Below are 21,862 nucleotides of genomic sequence, written 5' to 3'. Positions count from 1 at the left end.
GTTGGAAACGAAGCTGAACGTGACTTGTGGACCTTTCTCTCCCCACGCCTGGTCTCCTCTGCCACGCCAGGGCATCCCAGAGCATTTTCTCGCCTGTCCTCAGCCCCACGTCCAACCTCAACCTAACTGCAGTGGGGGGGGTTCCCCTGTCCCCCCGTCTCTTGTAGCATTTGCCTGGGTGGCCATTGCACGAGCTTCCCCAGTGATTAGGCAAGGCAGATAAAATGGGGGCCGAGCGACGCAACGGTTTATCTCCGCATCTAACGCCGCTGTGGGCTTGGGCTGCGAGCATCGGTGCGTCCGCCCGGCGTTTGGGCAGGGTGAGGTCCTCTGCCTGCCCCTGCGGGACACGGTAAGGCACGTGTTGGTGTTTCGGCGTGGGCTAAGCTGGCTGGTTAGGGCCGGCGGGGAGGCGAGGCCCTGGGCTTTTTCTTTCAAGTGATAGATGCCTCATGTGCAGTAGATCAGGGATCGCTTTCTATGCTGCCCGCAGGCTCTTCTGGTTCATGCAGATCCCCTTTCCCGTATGTCTCTTTGCAGCATTTTCTGCTCTTTCTCTGCTGCAGAGATCTCTGTGAGTGGCTGGCTAAGTCTGGCTTCCCCCGTGCATAATCCATGACATGTGTACCTCGGCTTCTCGGTACTGCTTAAGAAACCCACAGGACTGTAGAGCACGTACCCCGAGAGATTTCAAGCACGAAGCACGCAAGGACCGACATCTCTGCCTCGAGCAGTCATTGCCCACAGGAGCAGCTGCTGCTGCCAGACATTGGTGTGCCAGGACACGCGGGGACCCCAGTCCCCCGCTGCTTCTCAGGACTTCATTTGCAGTGAAACCCGTGTGTGCAAGATGCTCTTCTCTGGTGAGTCGTGTCACCAGCAATAGGCTCCGTTCTCCTGCCAGTTTGACAGCCCCTGAGATCTCACTGGCAGGACAGGCAACGCCGATCCTTTGCCTCAGCAATTTCTCAGCATGGGGAGCACAGCCCCAACTCCAGTGTTAGCCGGGCCATCTCCCCTGCATCTACCTGTCCATCCGTGGTGACCCTACGTCTTTGATGCTGGATATGAGGAGGTATGGACCTCCCATCTGTTTAACTCTTCTCTGTGGGCTCCTCTGGGGAATATCTAGCCTGCTTGTCCCCACCATGAGCCCTGCTGGGAACTGTGGTACCTAGGAACTGCTCAGCGCTGTGTCGCTTCTCGTGTCCCTAACCTCATCCCTTTTCCAGGACGCCTCTCGGCAGTGCCTGCTCAGGAAGAAGTATCATCAGAAGAAATTGTCTAGTGAAGACCCAGGTCTTGGCTGCCTGATCCTTCTGAACACTTGCTGGTCTGTATTCATCTCACAGGGAATAATCGTACCTTTTTTACCCTTAGACCCCAGCCCATTCAAAAATCTTAGTTTGGCCTAAATTTTCTGAAAGACTTGGTTGCAGGGGCAGCTTGGCCGTGGCTGGAGTGGGCTTTTTCCTACTCTCGACCAAGATGATGAACTGATGAAATGAACTTTGGAGGAGCAGGTTAGTTACTCTTTCCAGCTGACCGTGCTCATCCATGAGCGTGTTGCAGCTGAGTCTAGTACGGTCCTTAGTGCACTAGAGGAGACTTTGGCATGCAGGGGACAAAGTCCTGTCTCGGTGTCCATGCGTTAATGTGACTGTTTATTGCCCAAGTACAGTTGGAGCACTGATTTGTCTGACTGAATGGGGTTCCATGGCAGGATGCATCCGGGCAGTCCCTCTGTCAGCATCCATCTCGGGACTGTGGCCACTGTCTGGTGACCTCCACAAACATTTGTCCAAGACCATCCTTTTAGGATCATGTCTCTCTGGGTTGGCAGTGAGGTCCTCCCATTGAATAGATTGCTCTGGCTTCTCCCTCTCCAATGTTTGGACTGTTGTGTCTAGGTAAGGACAGGCACAACTTTCATATCAGCAGTGGGAATGGTACAAAATCCCTCCCTTGCAGCAAGAGCTCTCCCTGGGCTGGGACAGACCCACTTGTGAGCATCCCGCTTCCACGAGGCGCTGAGGGACACGATCAGCCTTTGAGCTGGGGTGAGAGATGCAGTTCTCTGCCGTGGCTGCTGTGCACCACGCTCCCTGGGCTGAGATCAGCCTCTTGGCAAGGAACTTCAACAGACGGTGCCAGGCATTTTGCAGAAGTGAGCCCTGGCTCCCTGCTGAATGCATTTCTGATCCTATAGTGTGTAGAGAGTGGCCTGCCCAACCCCTTCCCTAGTGAAATTCCCTAGGACTTGTCTGAAAGGGGAGCTCTCCTCCTCAGAGACCCTGCCTAGCAAAATAGCTCTGAGAGCAGGCTCACTGAGTTTGTCGATGAAGACTACCAGATTTTTCCCGCAGAGAGGATGGGGAGCATCGCCCTCCTTGCACCTCACCACACAGATGTGGGATGTTCTTGCTGGCTCTAGAGAGGGTTCAGTCAACCTAAGCACTAAGTAGCCCAGTTCCTCTTCCCTGTGCTAAGCAAGCCTGCTCCCTCCCTTCACTCATTTTTGGATCCCATCTATTTTACGTCATATCTCAGAACTGAAAGAGTCTGACTTGTCCGTCCATTCAGTTAAGGTCCTGTGTATTCCACCCAGCACCTTTCTGCTGAAGGCGCTTTGTCACCTGTCCCACACGACTTGGCTTTGTGCACGTTAGCTTTTCCCTGTCTCAGGATTCCTTAGATGGACCTAAACGTGATGCTGACAGCCTTCACTGGAGCAACTTTTGATTCTCTGGTAACCTGTCTATTATTCTGTTTATCTGGTTTCTTAGCCAAGAGGTAGGAGAGATCAAAGCTGCAGAAAAAGTCAGTCTTGTTTGTAAATTTGAGCTGGGAGATTGGCTTTCCTAAGCCTCATACCTCTGCTACAAAAGCTTTGCTTGTTCTCAAGAAGGCTATATACTCCTTATATGGTTATGGTTATTGCTATATCTCAGGTATCTGTGGCACAGAGTGTCCATACCTGCTGATCAAGTATGTCAAATAATACTCTGGTTACTGGTGAGAAACCTCCTTTCAAGAGGAGAGGTCAACATTAATGCAGAACAGTGGAGTGCTGTCTCCTTGGAGGTGTACCTGGATGATGCATGGACAGGCTCCTGAAAACATCTGGCAACTCCTGCCCTTGGTGATTGATTAATTCTGGGAGCAATAGAGAGACAGCATGGAGACCTGGATGGGCTACAGACAGCTTTAGGGAAGCCCAGTCACCTTTGAAAATCTTCCAGTGGATGTATAAGACTGCGAGAGGTGTTTTAGCTGTGAATTTTCTAAATGCTTGGGCTACTTTCTCTTGGGATGGGAACAAGGAGAGGATGCTCTAGGTCTTCTGGCAGAGGGGGGGTATAGATTTCATAGCTTGGAGAACAGCTGTAAGAGCTGGGAAGGTACTAAGGTAACGCTATGGAAAAGGAGCTCCAGCGGCCACCAAAAGGCATCATGATGAAACTGAACCAGCATCACAACAGATGGGAAGAAGGAGCATTTTCAGCTTCGATAGCAGACTGCATGTGGGCAAGGCGCAAGAGGAAATAGAAGCTCTCAGGGTAGGAAGAAATATGGTTAATTGATATTTTTCATGTTCATGGCTGCATCGTAGAACTGCTAGCTCAACAGTCTAACCCGTTGGGTAAAGGTGGAATAGGCAAGAGCAATTGTGAATTGGGGTCGCAAGTTGTGCTAAAAATCATATTCACTCTAGAGCTAACAGCCAGACAACATGCTCTAACACACAATTTGATCAAGGCATTGAAGGGTCTTTTATATGCTCCTGAATCCCCAAACAAAACATGGTGATTTATTCTGCAAGTACCTCTCTGCTTTATGTGAAAAGCAAAATTACGTTGTCGTGGGAGACTTTGGCTGGGGATACCAAAGAATATGCTGTGCCGTGGAGAGTTTCTCATCAACTTACAGATGATGGCATGCCCAAGTAAGGCAATGATTTTAGATGTCCTTATGACAGATGAAGACGGGGTTAGGATTGGTGGTTGCCTAAAGACAAGGGATCAACTGAGAAACAAATCAAGACAACACCCAGGACAAAAATGCCATAACAGAGAACTGCGTGGTGTTATGTAGCCTTTTCTTACAGTGAAATCGTTTAGGGGAAGTATTAAAAAAGTCTGATTAAGTGGGAGATCTTTGGAAAGAAGAGAGTTTTTCCAGTTATTCAAAAAGCTGTGATTCAGTACGCATGAGAAGATAGCTTTCAGTAAACGACTTCCTTGAATAAGTGGCCATGTGACTATAGTACTTAGAAATAAGAATAACTAATAAAAATAATAATAAAGCCTGACCTTAATTAATGATAATAAACCTTGTAACAACCACAGCAACTGTGGGTGGGGAAAAGGAATAGAGGGACAACAAAATAATTCAGCTGTATAAAAAAGGTCTTCAGCTACTCATATAAATAACAATAGCTGGATGTTTAAGGACACTTACACGTTGTTCTGGTTATATTTAAAGAAAAATCAATCCTGGCAGTAATACAAACCTTTTTTCTTAGCTGAAATAAATTGTGGAGGAAAAAAAAGGGGGGGGGGGGGCAAAAAAAGAGAAGTACTCACCAGATATGTCTGTTCTCTATTTGGAAAGAGCAGAATGTGGTCAGAGGGGAATGATGAAGCACTTTCCAGGCCATTAGCAATTAAGGAGGATCCTTGACAGGATCTTCTCAGAATAAACACTTCTACATTTCCAGGCACAGATGACCTAAAGCACGCTAATACAGGAAGGTGCACAGAACAAGCCACCGCACAAAGCCTGAGGCTGCTTGGGGAGATGGAATAAGTGATGCTGTAAAAAAAAAAAAAAAAAAAAAAAGGACAGCGCTGTCGCTGAATTCCTGCAAATGGTGTTTTGCAAAGCACTTCAACCTCAGTGGTGATGAAAAAGCGTTGGCTGCTGAAAGCCATGGTTTGCTGATGTCAATTTTTAAATGCATTGGGGGAGACATTTAAAAAAGACTGGGTGGACGGGTGAACAAATTACGTCAGTGATTAGTCTGACAGGCCACATATGAAAACCAATGAGAAACCAGTGGAGAGGGGAGGAGGGTAGACATCACGAAGGAATGGAAAAAATCTGCACAGATTTATGGAGGAACAGAGAATTGACAGACAAAACTGGTACCTTTTTTGATACGTAGAAATGATACAGACTTTCAAAAGGAGAAAATAGCTCAGTCAAAAATGCTAAGAGACACTAAAATATGTTTTTTAATAGGGTCAAAACATAGGTTCTGTTGTCATACATATATAGCCAATTTTTAAGCTATGCCTAGATACGTCTAAGAGCAAGAAATACTAGTGACTAACCATCCCCAGGACAACAGGAGGGCTGGAAAGACTGAGGGAGCAGGGCTCACAAGCAGCTCCCTGTGAGCTCTCAGCCAGGCGCTGAAGCTGATGCCGTCTTTAAACAGCTTTCAGCCCCGTGTGACATCGGTGTGCTTTGTCCTGCTTTGCATCACAAGTTGGAGTAGCTGGAGCAAAGACTCCTCCTAACCGTGATTCCAGGCTGGAGAAAAATGTTTTGCGAGTGGCTTTGTGTCATCGCCACTGAGGAAAAGCTCTTGTCTGGGAATACCCCAAAGCTCCTCTGATGGCAAAACATTCATTTTACTTTTCTGCCGTGGCCTTAGCTTCTCTAATCACTCCCACACCATCTTACGGCTTTTTGGCAGCTTTCTTTCCTCCAAGATGCATTTGAAAAAGGTTTTCATACTACTTTTTCTATTTGTCACATAGTTGCCTAAAAATCTGCCCCTTTTTAGGCTCTTAAGTTTAATTGGCTAGTAGTTATGAGTTTTTCTTCTATTTTCATTTGACTTCAGCTTTTTGACAGCTGCCTTTTCAAATCTTACATAGTAAAGTATAAGCCAGTACTACTGTTCGTTCTATGACCATTTAATTGAGAATAACTCCCCCAAGAAGATGACACTTGCTATAGTAAGATAAAATAGGGAGGTAAGTAAGTTAGCTGTCCTGTAGTAAGAAATTACATTCAGCTCAGAGAAGTAAGTAACAAATTATTTGGTTTTGCAGTGTGTTTATAGTACAATTGCCCAAAGGCAGGCAGCTTGGTTTTGATGAAACGCCCGCTTTCTGTGAGTACTGCCAGTGCCCACAGGGGTATTTGCGTACCCTGAGTTTAAGTCAGTCATGAACCTGCTTTTTGTGAATGGCATCTATGGCAAAGGAGTTTGGAACATTATCGTTTAAGATGCTCGTCTTCTTATACAACCATCCAATCCATGCCTTGTGTCATAGTCTTTCCTATCAGAGACCTGTATCTCCTCTTCCTTGCACAGATCTTGGCAATTGCTTTGCTCAAAGACTCATTTACTTCAGAAGTGGACAGAGTTATCTTTTATATGTCCAAGACTTCTTTTACTGTGCTTATACAGTCACCATTTTGGTGTGATTTTTCAAGCAAGCTTAATTAGTTTCCACATCTGCTCAAGAGGGTTTTACTATATGGCATCCTCCTCAATGCTGAAGTTTCGTGCTGGCATCTCGAGAAGAAGGTGGTCTGAGGACAACTAGCCATTTCTTGGGGGAGTAATGCATGTGTGGCAAGTGTGTGCAAATGCCAATGAAGTATTAAATAATTTCTCTAAACATTCAGAGTTGCCATAAAAGGGAATTTTCCTGTAACAAACACCACTGCTAATTACCATACCGCAGCATCACTTGCATTTCCTCCTTCTTAAAAAAAGAAAACAAAAGGTGCAGCTTACCACCCCTAGAAACGGTTGGCTGCCCATCAGAGAAGTTGTCCCTTGGGTCGGCCGGAGACCTTCGCGTCAGCACAGCCCTGCAAAGGAGTGAATCCGTATCGACCTCGGGTGCATCCCTCTCTCGCGATGGCCCAGCACAGCGAGCCCTGGTGCCTGGCCGGTCGAGGAAGGCAGAATCAAACCTTTGGCCGGGATCGGTGTCTTTCTATACCTTCCCCTTGCAAATCGTTCATAAAGCAGGGCGGATTCTGGTTTATCGCAGCTGCTCTTAGAGCCAGTTTGTCCCAGCAGAGTGGCACGATCGCTTTTGCTGAACAAGAGCCTCTTTATGTCTGTCTGCGCGCCTGCCTGCCCTCACCACGCATTTCTATCAGTTTTCCTTAGAAATGCTTCAAGAGCAAACTTAGAGCTGCCCTACTTAAGGGAAAAACTCTTCTCCAGAGAGAAAAGCAGCTGCCACAGCAGATCTTCCATCTTTATCCCAATGCCATCCACAGTCACATATGTCAATTTTTGAAAATGACAAAAAAAAAAAAAAAAAAAAAGAGGAAGGTTTTAGGACAAGGTTGCAGTTCTTGGACAGGCTGGCCACTGAGCTAGCTTTTCCATCTGTCCGGAGGGGCCTTGCTGTGGTGCCATCTGCAGGCACAGCGTCTGGATATAAAATAAGGATTTAGGAGAAGAGCTGTGCTTTTTCGGGAGCTTTTACGAGAGAGGAAACCAAGCCCTCCAGGCAGTCCAAAGGCTGCATGACTTGTTTGCCACACTCTCCCTCCCTGTTTTCTGTACAAGAGCAACCATGTTTTAAATTCTGTGATTCCTGGCTTGCCTCATCGCCTGCATGCCATTTCATTTTTCCAAGAATTTCAAGCCAGATTGTAAACCAGTTGAAATATTATTTCAAAACAGGTGAACCTTTATCTCAGACATTCCCAGCAATTGTTGGTCTGAGAGCACATACTCTTCCTCCACCCCACCTCCCAGGTTGTATGAATTTGCTCATTCCCACAGCAATTTGATCTCAGGTCAGATAGGGCTCGCTCTTCTTAAATAATAAGAGCTCTTTGCTCTAGGTGAATTTTCAGGCAGCCTTATCTTGCTCAGGAAACTTAAGGCTTTTTAGAAGAAAAAGGTGACTCACTGAAATATTCCTACTTTAAGCCCAGTTCAAAATATCTCTGTTTTACATGGGAAAAGAGGCATCCTCCCCGCCAAAAAAGGTGTTTCAGGAGCCTCTCTACACTTCCAGATTATCAAGGCGATCGCTGGCCTGTACATCAATACTCGGGCAGCGGCACACAGCACAGCCATTCAAAGCACCCAAGCACAGCAATCGAGGACAGGATGGATCAACCCAAGATTCATTTGTAAGCCTGACAGGCCTGCAGGCAACACCTCTCCCCAGCAGAAACCCAGCTCCACAGGAGGGCTGCCTCCAGTTAGCTCCAGTATCGGGCAGCTCCCATTTAACTCCAGAGTTACCTAAAGCTCCCGCAGGGCCATTTGTGGGGTAAGCCAGGTATTGCTGCTGTCCCAGGGCTAACAAGCTGCTCAGAGTCCCAGCTCCTATCCAGAAGCAGGTTATTCAACCTTTTTCTCTTTGCAAAGCAACTTTCAGTCATTGCCCTCTAGTCCAGTAAACATTTAATTTTTACGCAGCCCAACCGCTGGAGATAAGCGGCTCCAGGAAACTGTGTCCAACATACCTTGATCCTGGGAGCTTAAATCCTCCAGCTTAAGTCCTTGCTCCAGATCAGGGTCTAAAGCAGTTGCGGTCCAGACAACGGCTCCAACCCTGCCTGCTAGGGAGAGAGTGACAAAGCACCCGAGACAGTAAAGGAGCTGCTAAAAATGGAGGGCTGCAGAGTTTTATCCAGTGCATCGCTTATCTACCCTTGGAAGGCTCAGCCCCTGCCCAGCAGCATTTGTGCTTCCAGGAGGAGGTGACAGTCGCTGGCAGAGGGCTGACACTCACCTTGCAGAGATTTGCTGCTCAGGAGCTTAACTGCAACTGCCCCTCCTTCCGCATAGAATTAAGCCAGAATTAAGACTAGCTACCACCATGGTAACACTGGCCTCCGACACGTCCCTAGGCAGCCATTTCCTCTAGGGCAAGTTGATTCGTTTTAAGAGGTAAGAGCAAATGAAAAATCTTCCTTGTAATACTTCTGCTAAGGCAGGAGGAATGAGAAGAAATAATTCCTGTTTCTCGTGCCCCTTTGCCAAACCAAATGCGAGAGAAGCCATCTGCTCAGCACTTTATTCTGCGTACACCCACCAGACAAGCAAATCCAGAGCTAGACAGTGGACTGAGCAGCAGAGCCGCCTTCCATTCCTCCACACAGCAGTCCTGCGAGCGCAGCCCTGCACCACACCTTATTTTGGCTTACGGGCAGGAGTCTTGCCTCTCACATCTGGCACACGTAGCTCACCAGTCCGCATACCACAGCTCCGCTCGCTCCAGCCTGGCGCTCAGTGGAGATGGGCGCTCGCTCTTCTTGGAAGCAAGTCTGCTATCTCAGGAGTCCGCCTTGCCTGTGCATGACCCGAGCTGTCCAAAACGACTCCGCTGGCATTTCCCAGGTCTCTGCTGCCTGGGTTCACAGCCTCAACCCGGTGTCCACATAGCACTGCTTCGAAGAGCTGGCCCAGCAGTTGCAGCCAGGACCCATCTTGAAGCAGGCACGTCCATTTGCTCCTTACACCCCCCTACTACTTGCTCCCATTTCCCACTGACAGACAGACAAGGCATTTCAGATGGTGATCACTTTTATTGATGTAAGGTGGTACACAAACAGATCAGTTTCTATCAGCCTCTCCACCTCCCCCAGGCTCGGGGAGAAGTTGGAGGAGTGGGGGAGACAAGGGAACAGAACTGGCCTCTCACTGCAGGATGCAGAGCTAAGCGGTGGTGAAGAAGGGCAGGGGCTCCAACGAAGGAGAGTCCTGCTTCCCTAGGCAGCAGGGGGGCTGGCTGTGTGCTCGGCTCACTCCTTGGATGCCATGTGGACCATCAAGTCCACAACACGGTTGCTGTATCCGTACTCGTTATCATACCTGGGGAGAGAAACAGAAGCAGTCAGGACCGACCCATTTCTTGCACCCCTTCCTCCATGGTTCCTGCTCCTCTGCCCACGCAGCTGAACCAGGCGGCTTCCCACCCACTTCCAGTAAAGCAAGAAGCATTCCATCCATCCTTCCAGTAAGGGAAGGCGGCTATAGCCCCTTCAGGCAAGAAGCAATCTCACTCCACAGAGATCACCACATGTTAGAGCCACCCTGCTCAGCAAGGGTCTGCCTATCACCCTGCATTGCCAGCCGGCCGTGATGAACAGGACAGAAGTCTGTCTCTTGTCTGTGCCGGCCCCAACCCCACAGAACCCCACCACCACCCCCCAGGCTCTGCCTACCAGGAAACCAGCTTGACGAAATGGTCGTTCAGTGCAATGCCAGCACCCGCATCAAAGGTGGAGGAATGGCTGTCGCCATTGAAGTCACAGGAGACAACCTGGAACAGAGAGGAAATTGTAGCGCACGCCATCACCCACAGCCTGAACCAGAAGTGCCCAAACCGGCATCCCAGCAAGGCTGCTACCATCAGAAAAATGAGGCGAGCGCCAATAACCACGGGCCAAGAGACTAGGAGTTACTTACCTGGTCCTCTGTGTATGCCAGGATGCCCTTCAGGGGCCCATCAGCAGCAGCCTTCACTACCCTCTTGATGTCATCATACTTGGCCTGAGAAGAGATACATTTAAGATGGTCAGATCCCAACTCACACAAAATGTCCGCCGGGTGGAGGGGAGGGAGGAGAGACATGGGAGCACCGTGGCAGGTGCTGTTTTCACAAAGATCAAGTCTTAGGGAAGAGAGTGATGCAGAGAGGGCAAATCCAGGTAAAGATGGGAGTTTAGAGGAAGCGGGGGCAGGTTTGGAGGTTGGTAGGGCCTTGTCCACAACACTTACTGGTTTTTCCAGACGGCAGGTCAGGTCCACAACAGAGACGTTGGGGGTTGGCACACGGAAAGCCATTCCAGTAAGTTTCCTGCGAAAGACATAGGTCAGCAGGGAACAGGACCCAGCGCCCCTCTGCCAGCCCTCCATTCTGCTAGGAATGGGTCAGAGCTGGCCAGGGACTGACTGCCTCCTCCTGACACCCAAGAAGGGACAACGCTCACCCATTGAGCTCAGGGATGACTTTTCCCACAGCCTTAGCAGCCCCAGTAGATGCTGGGATAATGTTCTGGGCAGCACCTCTGCCATCCCTCCACAGCTTCCCAGAGGGCCCATCCACTGTCTTCTGTGTGGCTGTGATGGCATGGACAGTGGTCTGGGAAAAGAGCACAGGAGTTCAGAATACAGCCGATACTCTCCAGAAAAAGCATCCCAGGCAGCTCTTCCCCATCCCAGGGGACAAAGGGAGTACAGATGCTTTTCCTCTCGCACGAGGAGACCTGGAGATTGGGCACCCTTCTGAGCAGCAAGCTCCAGACCTACCATAAGACCCTCCACGATGCCAAAGTTGTCATGGATGACCTTGGCCAAGGGCGCCAGGCAGTTAGTAGTGCAAGAGGCATTGCTGGGGAAGAGAGAGAGAGAGGAAGGCTCATCAGCCAGAGGCAACACATCTAACAAAGGCGAGATGAGACCCCACGCAGCTGGTGAGAGCTCCAGGCCAGAGAGCATCTTCCTCTCTCCTTACCTAACAATTTTCAGAGACTTGTCATACTTGTCATGGTTGACACCCATCACAAACATGGGAGCATCAGCTGAGGGGGCAGAGATGATAACACGCTTAGCACCACCCTTCAGGTGAGCCTGGAAAAAGAGGAGATTAGATAGATTAGATAACCCAGAATCCTCCAACAGCTCACTTCTTCAGACCACCTCTTCTCCCTCCCAGCCCCATCTCCTCCTCATCTTGAGCAACTCTGTACACGGTGACGTGCCCCACGGGCAGGAGCGGCAGTCCCTTCTCCCGTGTGCCACTGCGGCATACTCACCCCGGCCTTCTCCATGGTGGTGAAGACGCCAGTAGACTCCACAACATATTCAGCACCAGCATCTGCCCACTTGATGTTGCTGGGGTCACGCCTGAGGAGGGACAAAACTGTAAGAGCTTCTCCACGAGACACCCGCCTTCATCCTCCAGAGGGGCAAGAGGGAGAGAGATACTTACTCCTGGAAGATGGTGATAGCGTTCCCGTTAATCACGAGTTTCCCATTCTCAGCCTTGACAGTGCCCCGGAAGTGACCATGAGTCGAGTCATATTTGAACATGTAAACCTAGCGAAAAGAGGTGGGGGGGGTGGAAGGTCAGGCACCCCGGCTGCCATCTCCCCGACCCTCGCTCTGCCTACGCCGCAGTCTCAGCTCCCCACTTCCTCGGCGAGCCGTACTCGGCTCTGCCGAACCTCCCAGCCCTGCGCCTCTAGCCCACACCCGGTTTTCCTGGGAAGCTACTAGAACAGAGGAGAGGGAGCTCTACTCGGAGAAGCCCGGAGGGGGCACTGCAAGGCAACTCACCATGTAGTTCAGATCAATGAAGGGATCGTTGATGGCCACCACTTGGACTTTGCCAGAGAGGACGGCAGCCCGGGTGACCAGGCGGCCGATGCGGCCAAATCTGGGGAGAGACAGAGGCGGGTGAGGACGAGCAACAGGGAACGTGGCGGGCTGGGCACGGCCCGCTGCCTTCCCTCGGGATCGTCCGCCTCTCCCTGCCCGGCGGGGCGGGAGGGAACCCGTCGGGCCCCGTCCAAAGGCCGAGGTACTTCGGTTAAAGATTAAGACCGACCCCCGCACCGGGAAAGGTCAAGCGCTAAATTTACTGATGGCCCCGGGGATCCGGTTACTCCTCGGCCCGGTGGGAGAAGGTCACAGCGCCGGGGCCACCGACGACGACACACGATCCACCGGGCGACCTTTCGGTGATGGGGGGGGGGTGGGGGGGGGGGGACCCCCGGGGTGGGGGGCACCCACAGCCGGGACACCCCCGGGGCAGGCGGGGAACGGCGGCTCTTCCGAGGTGACTCACCCCGAATCTACACGGGGAAGTGACTCAGCAGCGCGACCGGTCCCTCAGCCCCGCACCGGGGACGGGGGGGGGGCGACGGTAAAGCGGGCCCAGCGGCCCCCACAGCCCCCCCCCCCCGCCCTTGAGGCGACCTTGGCCCTCACACAAACCCCCCCACAACCCCGCCGGGCGCTCCCCGGTGTTGTAGCCCCCCCCCCCCCGGCCACTCACCCGTTGACTCCGACTTTCACCATCTTCGCCTCTTCGGGATGTTCCTGAGGGGGGAAAAAAACCGGCCGGTGAGCGCGGGGATAACGGCCACCCCCCCTCACACCCCCCCAACCGTTAACGTCTCCCCCCCGCCGGGGGGGCGGGAAGGGAAGGGGGAGGGGGGGTCACGCACACTCCACCCCCGCCGCCTCCATCTTGAGGCGAACGGCTCCGCGCCGCCTTTGTGCCCGCCGCCACGCGGTCCGGCCCCGCTCCTTCCTCCTCCTCCTCCTCCTCCCCTCAGCCCGGCCCTCCCCCCGGGTGGGTGATGGTGGTCGCCCGTGTGTGCGACCCCCCCCCCCCCCGCCCCCTTCCTCCTCCTCCCGCCGCCCCACGCCCGTTACCTGCTGCCTCTGTGCCGCCCCGGCGCGCAGTGAGAAGGTGGCGCAGCCCCGCTCCGCCGCCCTTTATAGCCGCGGAGGGGAAGGGCTGGAGACCGCCCCGGCGGGCCGGCACCGAATGGGAACGCGGGGGCCGGGCCGGGCTACGTGCGCCCGAGCTGCGGGTGCGGTTGCTTCTCCCCCCTCACCGGTAACCCCCCCCCCCCCCCCCACGTGTAACAAAGGCCCCGAGCCGGTTTAGGGAAGGGGAGGGGGCTGCAAAGGTCCCGGCGGGTTTTGGGGGTGCGGGGTGTACCTTCCCTCCGAGCCACCCCACGGGGGGGGGGTGGTGGTGGGGAGGGATGCCGCGGTCCCGGAGGATAAACGGGAGGTGTCCGCAGGGTGGGGAAGGGCAGCTGGGACCTTGCCTGGGGAGGCGGGAAGGACACACACACACCCCCTCCCCACACACACACCCCCCTCCCCACACACACCCCCCCGGCGGTGATGGCCGGTGAGGGGCTCGCCCACCCCGGGGGAACGGCGTGGGTTGCTTTTACCTGGTAACAAAGGACAGACACACACACCCCCCCCCCCCCCGGCTGCAGGCTGCTCCCCTCTCCCAACCCTCCTGCCCCCCCAGCCATGGCGGCGAGGGCAAAGGGGGCCGCGGAGATGCTGGGGACACCCCCAGGGAGCAGCAGGGTCCGCCAGCATCTCCCATTTCCCCCAGCGCTGGCAGGCAGCGGGTGCTGGCTGGGAGCTCGCTTCCCCCCCCCCCCCAGGCTGGGGACCCCCCCCCCAGCTGCCTGCCTCTGGCTCCCCTGGGTGGGTTTAGCCAGGCATCCTCTGCATGGGACCACCGGCCCGGCACAGGCCACGCGCCGCAGCGTGAGCACCATCTTAATGAGGCACTGCGGCACCGCCGCTACCCGCGGGGACGTGACGGCGGAAATCCTGCCCGCCTGCCGGCCCGCGTCCGCCGCCTCGGCCCGCCTTCGCCGGCTGCCTGCGAGAAGGCAGCGCTCCTTGCATGGCGGCCGTCGCCGCCGCACAGCTCGCCTTCCACCCCCACCAGCCCCGTGCGGGGCTGCATCCCCCCGGCTCGGTGCAGGGCTCATACGGCCTGGGTGCAGCGGGACAAACCCGCGTTTATAGGCACGAGGCCCAGAGCGTGCCCGAAAACCTCCGTCCCTTGGGGAGGGGGTCCCGGGGGAAGGTGGGGGAACGGTGGGGATGCAGATCCGGGGTGGTGGGAGCAGGCCTGTCTCTCCGGCTTGGTCGGCTGAGAGGGGGCTTCAGCAGGGATGTGAGGATGAGGAGGGAGGAGCGGGCTGGGGGAGCCGTGCAGGTACTGGGGCGGGGGGCAGAGAGGGGTCACGCAGCTCGAACGTAACCCAACTCTCCTTATACCGCTGCTATTCCCGGTGCCGTGGAGGAGCCGGCGGCTAAGTTTAGACCCGGACGAGGTTACGACCTTTTTCTTAAAGGCCAGGAGATGATGGCTCGCGTGGTACCGCGGTGGGGCTGGAGGCGTGCAAGCCCGTGCCGGCGTTCGCGGTGCCCCAGCTGAAGCCCGCCGAGGGGCCGGGGGGGGCTTTCGGGGACAGCTTCTGCACAAACAGGAGGCCCCTGTGTTTGCTCGGCAAACACCGCAGCACCGGCCGCCCTGCGCCGGGGGGGCACAGTGCGGCTGGGATGAGCCAACGTGGCCTTTCTGCCCCCGTGCCCGGCCTGCGGTCGATATCTCGCCTGCTGCCCACCCCCCCCCACCCCCGCCACCGCCGCCGCAGTCCCGGCGGCACCGTGCTGCAACCGCGCGTGCCGCCTGGCCCACTCGGAATGGCGGCGTGCACCCAACATGGCCCCGCGCGTGGGGGCCGGGGGAGGCAGGTTCTGCCGACATCTCCCGGCCTGCCCCCCCCCACCGCTGCCAGCCCCTCGCCCTCGCACGGCCAACCCCCCCCCCCCCCCCCGGGCCTCTTGCGGAGGCGCTGCCGCCGAGCTGAGACGCGGAAATTAATACAGCTCTGTTTAATTAGCAAGCGAGTCCTCGAGCACGGAGAGGAGGGAGGGGGGCTGCCGGCGGAGCAGGGGGTCCTGCGGTCGAGGGGCAGCCGTGGAGCCGGGCAGCTCCTCCTCGTACCGCCGGTGCCGCTTTCCCCCGCCACCGCTGCCGCCGCTCTCCTTTGGGGCAGGAGCTCCGGGGTTTTCGGCCGCCGGCTCGCCGCGCTGGTTCCCAAGCCGGTGCTGCGGGCGCCTGGGTCTCCTTCTCCGGCTTCCTCCGGAGAAGCGGGGCTGGTGAGCCGCCCAGCGGCGCGCAGCCTGCCTGCTCTCGCACCCCGGGTCGGGCCCCCCCAGCACAACCCCAGTAAGCGCGGGTGGTCCCGCGTCCCGGCCTTTGCCCCCGGCTGCAGGCAGGTGGTGGTCCCGCAGCCTGCCCCGCCGGCCCCATCCCCTCGCTCCCGGTCCTCCCCGCTATCCGTGCTCTCGGGTCTCCCCTTACTTCTTCCCTGCCCGCTTGTTTGAGCCCTCGCTGCTGGCCCTCTCACCTCGGCCCCCCCTCCGAGACTAACACCCCAAACCGCTGAAGGTCCCGATCCGGTCCAGTTTCAGCCCAAAGCAGCCCCTGGGCACGGCCTTCCAGGCCCAATCTCCAGGCAGTGCCCATTTGCGACCGGCGAGGGTCTTGCGCCAGAGAGAGGGACGGGCAGCTCTAGCCCCGGAGGGGAGGAAGGGGAGGGTGGAGGAGAGCGACGGAGGGCCGAAGCTGGACCCCTCCTTCGCGTCCTCTTCGGCCAGCGTGGACTCGGGCTCCAGGGGCAGCAACTGGGAAAGGAGCATCTGGGATAAACAGAGGAGAAGGGGGTGAGAGCAGGGTCTCCTGTGCTCCAGGCAATAAGCCTTGTACCGCCTCGCATCCCACTGCTCACACCTTCCTTAGGGCTCGGGAGGGACATAAAATGGTGCCAGCGCACAGGCGCTGTGCCTGTGACCTTGCATCCAGACACAGGGAAGGGCTAGACCGGCCCCTCCTGCAGCCTGAAATGATTTTGCTGTCCAAAAGAGCAGGCAGGCAGCTGCTGTGAGCCTCTGCCTGCCTGCAGGTTGCCCTGCTCTTGTCAAAGCATCCCCTCCGCGCCCCATTACTTGGAAGGTAACAGGCTTCAGTCCTTGCTCCTTTTGCTGATGCTGAGCACCTCCATGTGCTCAGGCTGCTGTGTGGCATCTCTTTTTGTTTTTTTTCCAGAGGGCTGGTGGGGAGGACAGACCAGCCCCAAATACCTGCTGCTAAAGGTGAGGGGGAGGCAGGAGCAGAGCAGGGGTGAGGAAGGGGGACTCCCCATCTGCTGGGAATCCTCTAGGTTATCTGTGCAGGCGCGTACGTGCTGATCGTACACCCCAGCACTGCCGACAGCCTCTGGCTGTAGGGAGACGAGGGTTGGGAAGTACATCGGGCGCAGCGGAGGCATGGCATGGCTGCCCAGGGAAGCAGCCTGCGGTAGCCGTTCCACATCTGTCCCTCACGTGGGTGCTGAGCTAAGGCTGAAGATGCCTTTGTGCAGCTCTTTTCGGTAACGAGTTAATTGAAGCGGACACGGGCATCTTCAGCGAGGAGTGAAAGCGGTGAGTCATAGCAGGATCAGTCTTGTGATTTTAGTTCACGTCCTAACTACTTCCCTGTAGCTTTCCCAGGGTGACGTGAAGGCAAGGTGTTGGGGTGCAGGTTACGGTTTGAGTAAGAGGGAGCTGGGTAGATTTGAAAGCCAGAAGTATTATTGCTGTAATTGCTGAGGATAAAAGATTTACTACCCAAGTGAAGAAGCCCTTAGCTGGCATCCTGACTGGGGCTCTTGGCTTTAAAGGGGGGCTACTGGGGGGTAATAACGAGCTTAGGAGTGAAAATCCCGGCCCAGCAGGATGTGCCTTCCATCCGGGACGTCAGAACCAGGCACTGAACACGATGAGGGACACGACTGTAATTTCTGGTGGCTGCTGACGCAGGGCAGAGTTAGACAGGACCAGTCTCTTCACCATTAAAAGCCTCTGCAGGCAATGTGGGGAGTCCCACGGGCAGCCTGCCCCAGACCAGAGAGCACTAAAAAGCTTTTGTCTGCCCGCTGTCTTGCAATGCTGCTGCTCCTTGAGAGCTGGGTCATGAAGATGCAGTCACCCTAGAGCTGAGGCTGTTGGACTGAAGGGGAGGGAGGGAGCAGTGGGAATAGACAGCAGCCTCCGGTAGCTGGAATTTGGGACCACTGCTCATTCCAGGTTCAAACACGACCTCCCCAAATTGCCCCTCCACTCCTGAAACCTCCCTCAGCTCTCTCCCGGTCCGTCCTACCTGTAGCCTCTGTTCTGGTAAGGACACGGTCTGAACGCTGGCAGAGAGCAGAACTAAGAGGAGGAAAAGCGAGCAAGGCCACGACTGGAGCCCCAGCATCTTCTTCTTATCCCAGGGCTTGTGGGAGGCGAGGCAGGACCTGCAGCATCCGTGTCGGATGCGGTCCCTAGCCCCTCTTCGCCTTTATAGCTTTGGTTCTGGCAGGCGCCTGGCCCCCAGCTCTCTGCTGAACTACCCCCCGGAGCTCCTTAACCTTTCAGCCCTTTTGTCCAGGGTGATATATTTCAGGGTGAGCTCAGCAAGACCCCTTCCTCTAAAGAAAAAGGACACAAAGGTGTTTACTGAGTGTCTGGGAAGATAGATGTGAGTTGAGCTGCTGCTGGCCAGGACCTGGAGGTATCTGTCAGGGTCAGGAATGGGGTGACACTTTGAAACATGTCCCAAAGGAGGATATTGAAGGCTGCATTGTATAGTGATATTGAACATACTCCTGGTAGACAGAGTGCTGTTAATGCTATTTCTCTAATCAGCGTGAGCATGAACTACAGCTCAGCTAGTGGTAGGCACACTGCTGGCTGCACAGAGCTGACACAAATTCAGCTCCGTGACAATACAGGCTTTCGTTTTTAAGATTTATATCTTGGTGAGCCGGTTGGCCTGGGAATGAAGAGCTCTTGCTGCAGAAGGTGTGTGAATTCCAGCGCTAACTCTACGGGATTTGTAGCGGTGACGGGTGTGTGGGTCTAGTACTAGCGGGCATATAACTTGCAGGCTGGTTGTCCTGAGTCACCATCTGGAGGGCCGGGCTGAGTTTCCAGAGGAACCGGCACAGAAAAGAGCTTGTCGAGGCTCAGCTTGCATTTTCTCAAGCTCAGGCGCACAATGGAAGCGGGACGGCAAGGAGCAGATTCCTACCTCCTAAATCTTCTGGCCATTAGTTCCCCCCCCCTTTGTTTACCTCTCCCATTTTACTGTAGTTTCTCACCAGTTGAACAAGGCAATGAGGTCACTGTTTGGAGATCAGGGTGCAGAAGTCAGCCTGGGTGTGAAGACAGAAACTAATCAGGAAAGTTTGTCAGGGGAGAGGAATGGGGGGACTGTACCCCAGTGCAGGATGAGTAGTGGGTGTGCTGGGGTGAGTTTAATAACACCTTCAACTTCCCTTTCTTCAGTACTGTTGCACAGAGCTGTTGGGTCAAAACTTGACAGGCAGTGTTCTGCTGCCTGCTTTTATTTATTTCTTTTTTAAGGACAGAAGAAAATTAGAAAAAAGAAGTCTTTTGCAGAGATAACAAAAGTGACAGTTCAGATATTTGCCCTGTCTTTCTTCCTCTCCTTCCCTCCCTTCCTTCCCAGCATTTTGGACTCAGAGATGCAGATTTGTGGGTCCCTTTCTTCCCTGCCCAAGGAGCCAGAAAGTTTTACGAACCGTTTTGCATCCAGTCCGTGAAAAGTGAAACTTCAGCCTTCAGGCTTCAGTCCGGAGCATTGACACTGGAAGCAGAAGAGACTTTGCACAGGTGGGGGCATCCAAGTATGTTAGCTCTAGCCAATACCTGCGACCTGTGGGTGGTGCTGGTTCCAGAGCAATGCTCTGGTGATCCTGTCTGGCAGTCCCCTGTCACCGCCTCGCCTGGGCCAGCTTTCCAGGGCACACCGGCAAATGGAGGGGCTCCCTAGGCCCAGGTTAACGGCCTCCAGCAAGACATTTCATGGGGAACAGGATTACTTTCATACCAGCTTTTTAAACTACAAAGCACAGGTGACTGCTGGAGAGTCACGGGATGTGCGGTTCACGTGGGCATTCGGACGGGGTGCTCGTGCACAAACGGAGCGTGCGATGCGTGTGCGCAGCCAGCCCCTCCGTGTGCTGGATGCGGTAGGGTACGGTGCTTTGCGGTGTGAAAGTTTTGGAGGGGTCGGAAAGAGAGGAAGGAGGATGGGAAGCGAGCACGTGTTCATCCCACATGCAAGATGTCTCAGAGGATGTTGTTCTGTACTTCCTAGTCACATCCAACCATCCAGAAGCAGCTGAGTCAGTCCGCTAGAGTATTCATGCCCCTGCCAAGACAGCTGCAGGCAGATGCATCTCAGGTTGAAAGCACCGCTTCCAGGAGTCAGCTCTTTCCTGAGTGAAAGGTAAGTATAAAAGCAACAACGCTTTGGTTTTGATAGGAAATGTAGTGGTGGTTTGATCTGGCAGCCCTCGAACGTGGTAGCCCCCATACTGCAAAAAGAATGCCAGAAATGTGTTTGCAACTGCTCCAAATTCCAGCCCACTTGCACGCAGACTGAGCCCTGCAGGGATGGACAGGCTCCGAGCTCTCAAGTGACTGGTCTCCTCCTTGGGTCCAGCAAAAGCTGAGGCTAGCAAGAGGGAAGGAGTGGTCATTGTCCCATGCCAAGCAAGAAACTTTAGAGACTGGAGACAAAGTTTGCAAATTCTCTTGCAAATTTGCAAATCCAGCAAAGCTTGGATAAATTGCAGATGCTCAATGACTCAGGTGCCGTGAAGTTGCAGCTGCTCCGTGTCCCAGATCCTTGCTGGGACTGCAGCAGAACTGAATAGTTGCTCTGACATGTCCTGGCAATGACTGTGAAGTGAAAAGGCTTTGGCAGACGAGTCCCCGATTGCCCCAGTTTTCTGACTCAAATAGGTTATTGTCCTTTCCTCTCTGGTGCTAACAAGTTTCCTCTGTAAAAACCCTTCCCCCTCTGATGCTGGGGCACCGATTCTAGAGCTTGCAAGACCACTGGAAAAGTGGTCTCCTGCTGAATCACAATCAGTCTTTTACAGATAGTTGCTTATAAAGGAAAGGAGCAGGGCAACTGGAGAGTGGGAGGACTAGGAACTGGGTGCAGTACCCTGGGGGAACAACGCTTGGCCCACAGTGAAGGAAAGGGCTGATGGTTGCTGCAGGCTCTAGAAGCAAGGACGATATTCACATCATTCCACTGGTACCACACGTAGGAGTTTGGAGCCCACCGTGGTCAGGAGTTCCTCAGAGACTGGAAACGCCACTGATCTCGGCACTGAGTAATCCCACTGCCTCGGAAGCGAGGGAATGGGATTACTCCTTCAGTAGCAATTCCTGGTCATCGCGGCAGCCACTGAAACAGCTGCTTGCGAGGAACAGAAGGGCAGCAACCAGCTGCTTAAGGCAGCAGCCGCTGCGTAGCTGTTCAAACCCCTCTTGGTTTTTTGCTTCATCTTTGGATGAAGCAGGACTTTCTTTGTCCATGACGCAGGATCGCTAATTCCTCCGATGCCAGGAGAGGCCAGTGAGGAGAGGGGGATGCTCCACCTGAACAGCCTGCAGAAAGGGACCAAGAGCAGCTCCCGCTCCCTGAACTGCTCTCGCTTGACCAGGCAGTGCTGTGCCCAGGAAAGAGCAAAAGATGGACTGCAAAGCAGTGAAGGAGCCACTGCGTCAGTCCAGTCATTGACGGCCAAACCCTCCTTCCATCTCGGAAAGGTGGCTGCGCAGCTCTCCTGAAGAAAAGGTTTAACCACTTGTAGTGGAAAAGCATGGCCTGAAGGTAAGCCAATGCTTAGGCACTTTTATGGCCACCTCGCTCCCTCCAGCCACCCATTCCCATCTCCCTCACTGCAGTGTTGTCAACATATTATCTCATATATATATATCTATATCTATATGCAAGATTTATTGCAGACTTGTCAAGCCTTGAGCCTGGGTAGAAATCCATATATGCCGTCCTTTTTCTTTCATTCCCATTTGTGAGTGACATACCCTGTGGGTGGTGGTGGGGGAAATCACATACAGCATGTATGACTCTGTGTTGTATTTACCGTTAATGCTGTAGCTGCTGCCTCTGTCTCCTGTAGCTTTCACTGAATATTTTATCAGGGAGGATGGGAGAGAGGGACATTGCTGTAGCTTTCTGATCTTTGTATTTCACGATTGTCCTGTTCTTACCGGGGTGCTCTGGAGTTGGGGAGGGTATATTGGTATCTGGCTATTACACTAGTGGCGGCAAGGGGGCAGATCTTTCTACCCAGGTCTGGGACTCAAGTGTGGTGTTTGGTCCACACATCCCAGCCCAGTAAATACACCTGTCACCCCATCATTCCCTCGTTAAATGCTTGTAGAAACAAGTAGATGTGTTTATGTCCATTCAGGTATTAGCAC

General features: G+C 54.2%; 2 protein-coding genes and 1 long non-coding RNA gene across 4 annotated transcripts in view; 1 reads left to right on the top strand and 2 right to left on the bottom strand.

Annotated features, from left to right (window-relative positions):
• Positions 1-9,511: 9,511 nt before the first annotated feature.
• Positions 9,512-13,494, bottom strand: GAPDH (glyceraldehyde-3-phosphate dehydrogenase). The gene is made up of 12 exons (XM_075034505.1): positions 13,391-13,494; positions 13,008-13,051; positions 12,287-12,386; positions 11,940-12,046; positions 11,764-11,854; positions 11,463-11,578; positions 11,258-11,339; positions 10,939-11,090; positions 10,727-10,805; positions 10,415-10,498; positions 10,171-10,268; positions 9,512-9,817 (listed from the first exon to the last, which is right to left on the bottom strand). The coding sequence occupies exons 2-12, from the start codon at positions 13,028-13,030 to the stop codon at positions 9,748-9,750; spliced, it is 1,002 nt and encodes a 333-aa protein (XP_074890606.1). The 5' UTR covers positions 13,031-13,051; positions 13,391-13,494; the 3' UTR covers positions 9,512-9,747.
• The window catches only part of LOC142033923 (uncharacterized), an 11,808-nt gene continuing 2,338 nt past the window's right edge, over positions 12,393-21,862 (top strand). Inside the window, exons 1-4 of one of the 2 annotated variants that reach the window (XR_012651402.1) lie at positions 12,393-12,690; positions 19,068-19,231; positions 19,719-19,850; positions 20,961-21,251. This is a non-coding gene — a long non-coding RNA (uncharacterized LOC142033923). Of the gene's footprint in view, positions 12,691-18,303; positions 19,232-19,718; positions 19,851-20,960; positions 21,252-21,862 lie in introns of those variants that run through there. The other variant, XR_012651401.1, reaches the window with a different exon arrangement.
• On the bottom strand, positions 15,400-17,825 carry LOC142033922 (C-type natriuretic peptide 2-like). The gene is made up of 2 exons (XM_075034507.1): positions 17,712-17,825; positions 15,400-16,210 (listed from the first exon to the last, which is right to left on the bottom strand). The coding sequence occupies exons 1-2, from the start codon at positions 17,808-17,810 to the stop codon at positions 15,938-15,940; spliced, it is 372 nt and encodes a 123-aa protein (XP_074890608.1). The 5' UTR covers positions 17,811-17,825; the 3' UTR covers positions 15,400-15,937.

This window comes from Buteo buteo, chromosome 8 (genome assembly GCF_964188355.1).
Source record: "Buteo buteo chromosome 8, bButBut1.hap1.1, whole genome shotgun sequence".
NCBI classification, from domain to species: Eukaryota; Metazoa; Chordata; class Aves; order Accipitriformes; family Accipitridae; genus Buteo; species Buteo buteo.
Note: the sequence above shows the minus strand (reverse complement) of the source record. Positions and strands in the feature narration are given on the sequence as shown.